At 46.7% G+C, this 6,178-nt stretch overlaps 1 protein-coding gene across 1 annotated transcript; it reads left to right on the top strand.

The window, feature by feature from the left end:
* The first annotated feature begins 1,268 nt into the window (after window positions 1-1,268).
* LOC135909527 (uncharacterized) lies at window positions 1,269-3,395 on the top strand. Its single transcript, XM_065441506.2, has one exon. The coding sequence runs from the start codon at window positions 1,269-1,271 to the stop codon at window positions 3,393-3,395; it is 2,127 nt and encodes a 708-aa protein (XP_065297578.2).
* Window positions 3,396-6,178: the final 2,783 nt, after the last annotated feature.

Genomic DNA, 6,178 nt, shown 5'->3' on the forward strand with positions numbered 1-6,178 from the left:
TGCATATTGGGCACGTGCCGTTAACTACACACATACTCACACACGACGTTGACCCGTAGATGAGAATGCATATAAGGCACAATCCCGACAAGAAAAACCTCGTACGAAAAAATTAAAAAGAAAAAGAAATGCGTACTTACGTGCCCGTTCGGAACAAGGAAGGCTACGGCAAGACTGTCGATGGCGATGATGATGTCCAATTGAACGTCCGGGACGATAGACGATAGGAGAGAGAAAACCGAGGAACCGACGTTCTTTTATAGCCCCGAAATTTTTTGGCTTCACTATGCGCCACCTGTCGAATTGCCAGTGCAAAAGTACATTATTACTTCATGAATTACGGCTCGTCATATGCAATGCAAACAAGCGCACCGGGAAGTGTGTTCAAGTCGCGCGGGTCGCAGCAGAATCAGAGAATGACAAAAACAAAAAAAGTGTAATAATCATTGTTTTAATCCGATCCACAATCCAGCTTTTCGGGGCGGCTTCGCTACGGTTCGTGTGTGATGTAGGTGAATCGAACGCACCTAAGGTATGTTCGATTCACCTGCACCAGTTCGCGAAGTGCTGCACCTCGCCATTCGTAACAAAAGGTGCAGAAAAAGCGCAGAGCTGATTCGCGATTATTTTTTGCCCTCTCTACGCTCTCTATTGTCGGCGCCGGCTTCGTGCAGACTACAGCCTATTCTTACACCGTGGTGCAGACGTACAGGTGGGGGTATACGAACTTAATCTAGCAGACGTACAGGTGCGAAGCAGCGGCGTAGCAGACGACATGGCCGATATGCGCAAGCGCCGTTAAAAGCCCGCATACGTGCATCTGCCGTGTCTACACAAGCGCGGGTGTATGAACGCCTCAGAAGCTGATCATACCAGAAGTTCAGGATCTTTCAAACTTACGCACTCTGTACACATTAGTCGGACAGAACGCCGGCACCACGTCTGCACCGCGTCTGCACCTTGTCATTCGTTTCGAGTGTCGCGCTGTGCCTGCACCGCAGAAATGGAGCTCCGAACTTCTCGCGAATCGAGGTGAACTGGTTCACAGTGGTGCGGGTGAATCAAACGGACCTTTAACACGAACGGACGAAGCTCCGTTCGATTCTATTTGGCTCATGTGCTAGCTGCTCGGCTGTTCCTTGCTGTAACTGACTGACTGCCCCACTGCGCTGCTGCTGTGCACGCCTTCGCCTCGCTGTCGTTTTGCGTTTTTTGGCACGGGTTGCAGCGTTGCGGCTTGGGCTTCTGACTCGTCTCTTTCGCACACCATGACTTCCAAGTGGAGAAAATGTAGAGTCGTAAGAAAGGAATACGACAATATATTGAATGAACTGGGACTCGCGCGGCTTGTTGCTGGGCCTTCATCGGGTTCCCTGTCCAACGACAGAGCTGCAAGCACCACCTTTACGGACAGTGCTCGCGTAGCGCCACTTTCGCCTCCGGAGCTGGGAAGCAGCAGGCAATCAGGAAGTTCAATTTCGACGGACGACGGCGGTGAGCCTCCACTCAAGCGGTTGAACCAGCAGTCGGGAAGCGAAGCCTTAGTCAACAGCATCTGCGGACAAGGTGCACCTTTTGTTGAAGAATTCCAATCAGAAATTGTGGATATGTCTTCACGTGAGCACAGCGACTCTGATAGTAGCTCAAGTGACAAAGGTAGTCTCCAACGTAGCAAATCTTGGGATGAGTCTGATGACTTTGTTGGTTCAGACAGCTGCACTGGGCCAGATGAGAGAATAGCGCTCACTTGTAGCGCAGTGCTGTCTCGTGTATCTCCTGAACAAATGACAGCAAGTGAAGAGTTTGCTGTCATTGCTTCCAAACATAACATGACTCATGCATGCATTAACGATGTCCTCGATTTCTGCCGTCGAAGAGGCTTCTCTGACCTTCCAAAGGATGCTAGGACAGTTTTGAGACCTGAGCGCAAAGCTCAGGTGGAGCAAAATGGGTATTTTGTGCACTTTGGCCTTGCAGCAGGAATTCGTCAAGTGTTGCCGCCGGGGCAAGTAGTTCCAAGTGAACTGAAGCTACAGGGCAACATCGATGGAGTCCCTCTTTATAGAAGTAGCCAGCTTGCCTTTTGGCCCATTTTGTGCCGCATTACAAATGTGGAGGCATCACCACCATTTGTTGTAAGTGTGTATTGTGGTGCAGGGAAGCCACCATCTCTGCAGGATTATCTAGAGCCATTTGTGCGAGAGGTCTTGGAGCTTGCGTCTGAAGGGTTAAGCATAGGAGATGTTCGAGTACAGGTGAGCATGAAAGCCATGGTGTGCGATGCTCCAGCAAGGATCTACGTGAAATGTATTGTTGGCCACACTGGCTATTATGCGTGTGAGCGATGCAGCCAAAAAGGGCGGCACATTGAAAACAGGGTCACATTTCCCAAACTGCACGCACCAACACGAACGAATGCATCATTTCGATCTCAAGAGAACAAGCGCCAGCATTCTGGTTTTTCACCATTCCTATCGCTTGATGTCGACATGATTGCATTTTTCCCATCAGAATACATGCACCTCGTTTGCCTGGGAGTCATGCGACGACTCTTAAAGAATTGGGTATGCCAAGGCCACAGTAATAGATTGAGCAGACTGTATCGTTGCCAACTAAATGAAAGCCTGCGAGAGGCATCCAAAGCATATCCAACATATTTCCAGCGAAAGCCAAGGGGTACAGAAGAACTGGATCGTTGGAAGGCAATGGAGTTTCGCACATTCCTCCTTTATGTGGGGCCTGTTGTCCTAAAGCCTCTTCTGCCTCCAACACTCTACAAACATTTTCTAATGTTTCATGTAGCTATCAGAATTTTAGCATCACCTCAGTACTACTGTGAATACAATGATTTCGCCAAAGATGTGCTGAGGTACTTTGTTCAAGTGTTTAGTGAGCTATACGGAAGAAAACAGCTTGTGTACAATGTCCACTCACTAATTCATCTTGCTGACCAGTGCCGGGACTATGGCCCATTGGATCAGTTTAGTGCATTTCCTTTTGAAAGCTATCTTGAACGAATGAAGAAGTTGCTGCGATCTTCCAACAAGCCACTTTCACAGCTAAGTAGGAGAATCTCCGAACTGAGGCACTCGTCCAAGAACCAAGTCGAGCCGAAATTGCAACATGTGAAGCCTGGAGACTGCTTCCTGATTTACAGTGCTCCTGTGGTTGTTATGGAAATAATGGGAGACCACTTCGAGGGTGGGATTTTACCACATGCCAGGGACTTTTTCAAACTTCCACTCAAGTCGTCTCAGTTGAATATTTGGTGCTGCAACACCTTAAGTAATAGAAGTAAGGTCTGGCCTCTTGATGCCCTCCGGAATACTGCTCAGTGCCTGAGGCTTAACTACAAGAAAGGACATTTAGTTGTTCCTCTTTTGCACTTTCACTGAAGCTGTCAGTGGTTGATGGACTTATATTAACCCAAACTGCCATAGTCAGTCATCTGACTGCCATAGAGCTATGCGTCCAATGGCCACAATGTCTGTTCTGTATGAGGCCGACAGTTGGGCTAGTTGGAATTCAAAAACAAAGACATGTTCAAAGAAAAGTTATCCTTTTGTCTCTGCACCTCTTCTCATTTTTCTTATGTGCTGGAACGTGTCCTTGTTTGTTCTATTGTCATTGTCGCCAATCACCTATTCAAGCCATGTTCAAGCTATCTGCTTCAAGAATCTTGTCACTAATACAGTCATTAGCACCATTGTCCAGAGTGCTTGAATGGCTTCCTTTGACCTGCAAAGGTGGAATTTGGTGGTAACACTGGATTCGGGGGAGCTTACAACTGTGTATGGACTGCTGCACTGATGGTACTTCCATAATCTTTCTCCTCACAGGCCTTCGTGTCTTCCGCAGCTGCAATTTCCTGAAGACACTGCATTGCCACTGAGCAAAAGTAAAGATCATCATCATCATCATCATCATCATCATCAGCCTGGTTACGCCCACTGCAGGGCAAAGGCCTCTCCCATATTTCTCCAACAACCCCGGTCATGTACTAATTGTGGCCATGCCGCCACCGCTGCAACCTTAGTTGCAGCGGTGGCGTAGAGGTAGAACACCCGCCTCGTGTGCAAGAGGTCCGTGGTTCGAATCCCGGTGCCGGCAATTTTTCACCGGAGTAAAAAAAAAATCCGCATGTTGATAAAATTGCATAAACAGGCCTGGAGTGTGGCCTGATCCCGGTGACCAGAACCGGTAACGCACTCCCTCACCAGAGCAGGATTGGCCACCCTGGTGCAGTACTTGGCCACAACCTCCTATATGAACAACACAATCAAACCCCGGCCCGCAGTCCCCAGCAGCTGCGAAGCAACTGACCACGGCGGCGGTCAGACCTGCGACGCTGCAGAGGGTGCTAAGAAAAGTAAAGATAACACATGACAACTTTCATCGGCACATGCCAGGATGTGTTGTCTTGACTTTTGTTCCATGGCATCTTCACACGCTACAGTTACCAAAGCCACAGTGGCCAGTAAAGTGAAAATGATAAAGGCAGCAGTGATCAGTGCAGCAGTGCAAGACCCAGTCCAATGACAGAGCTGCAAGCTCCCCCTTTGAGGACTGCACTTGCATTGCACCATTTTTGCCTCAGAAGCCGGGAAGCAGCAGACGACTAGAAAGTCCATCATATCAGTGCAGCAGCGTGTTCTCAGATGTAAGGTATCTAGAGCCAGGTGTTATCGGTAAATGTCGCCCAAGCAGGCTTAAGCATGCCGTTCAAGCATTTAAGCATGCTCATAACTGTAACCCGGACAAATTGCATTTCAAGCCTCCAAGGTTCAGTCCCAGCTTTTACTTTTGCTTCTGATGTGTTTTCACCACATCAGGCTCATACTGCCATGTTTCTTGAGAAGTCACCGCTCTCACTTGGGCACATCACAACCTCTACGACTTGGGTTTTGATTCACCCAGCAGAGCATCTGAGCCATCCGGTTCTGCAACACAGAATCCAGCTGAGCCTGCACCTAACTTGCTGAAACTGTACTTCTGCTTAGGTACTTCCAGTTTCTACGTGTTGAAGTGCACTTCACCTGTGACAAGCTGCAGCATGGAACACTAAACGGCCCTTTTCAGGGCCACCCAAACTATATGACTGGTGGGGACGTGGCAGCTCCTACTCTGCTCTCCATGACCCTCTAGAAAATTAGTATGTAGTTATGTATGTGTGTGTGCGAATAGAATATCATTTGGAATCTTGGGAAGTGCTTCTTGAAAAAATATATATACAGAACAGTCTTTCTTTTCTAGAATAAACAGAAGGAAAGAGCAAGAGAATCAACAAACCATCTCTTTAGTAATCACAGAAAATACTGCTATGGAATGAAAGGAAATTTAAAAAAAAAACATAACTAGGCAACGTGAAGTGAACACGAAACCAAAGGTTTCCAGATTTGTGTTATCATGACAGTAACAGAGCAAAATGGCTTTGTAATGCCATTTGAGACTTCATCTGCGCAAGTGTTGAGTGTCTTTTAAATGCTGTTGCAGTCAGGTTAAGCTTTCTAGTGCTAGGCACCCTATTCTTGCAATCTTATACTCTCAAAACTCTGGGATGAACTTTTGCAACCAGCATGTTTTGAGTACAGCCGCTTTCTTTTAGAAAACAAACCACCATAAAATTCAGGAAGTTGCAAGCAAAGTAAGTGACAGAACAGAAGCTGGACTTACAAATGTTAGTTTATCTTCACAATGCCCAGCATATAATTTTTGATAGTACCTCAAAATGCCAATTTAAGTGTGGGAAGGTTTATGTGAAATTCACTGTAGTGTCTTTGATGCACCGAACCTAAGGTTTCATTGTGGGTAGCTCAGATAACCAATAATAATTACTAAGTTGTAAATAGGGTGTGTCTGCAGTCACCTACACAAGATTCAAACATTATTCTACATGCATTCTTTCTCGGTGAGCATAACTGATGGAATGCTTGCACATCTAGAGCGGTGTTTCTTAAGTATGTTTCCAAAAGCTCAATTTCAAGAGTTGTGCATGCTTTTCTTATCTGATACACACAGTTAAAACTGGAGGTAGAGCCACATTCACAACAAATAAAGAATGCAGGTAAGTGGTCACCTGTGTGCCCATGGGCAGCAAAAAGTAATGTTCACGCATTCTATCATTGATGCGCTTACCAATCTGGAGGATGTGAACCATGCCATATGTCACAAATGAATT

The sequence above is a fragment of the Dermacentor albipictus genome, chromosome 5 (assembly GCF_038994185.2).
Source record: "Dermacentor albipictus isolate Rhodes 1998 colony chromosome 5, USDA_Dalb.pri_finalv2, whole genome shotgun sequence".
Lineage (NCBI taxonomy): Eukaryota > Metazoa > Arthropoda > Arachnida > Ixodida > Ixodidae > Dermacentor > Dermacentor albipictus.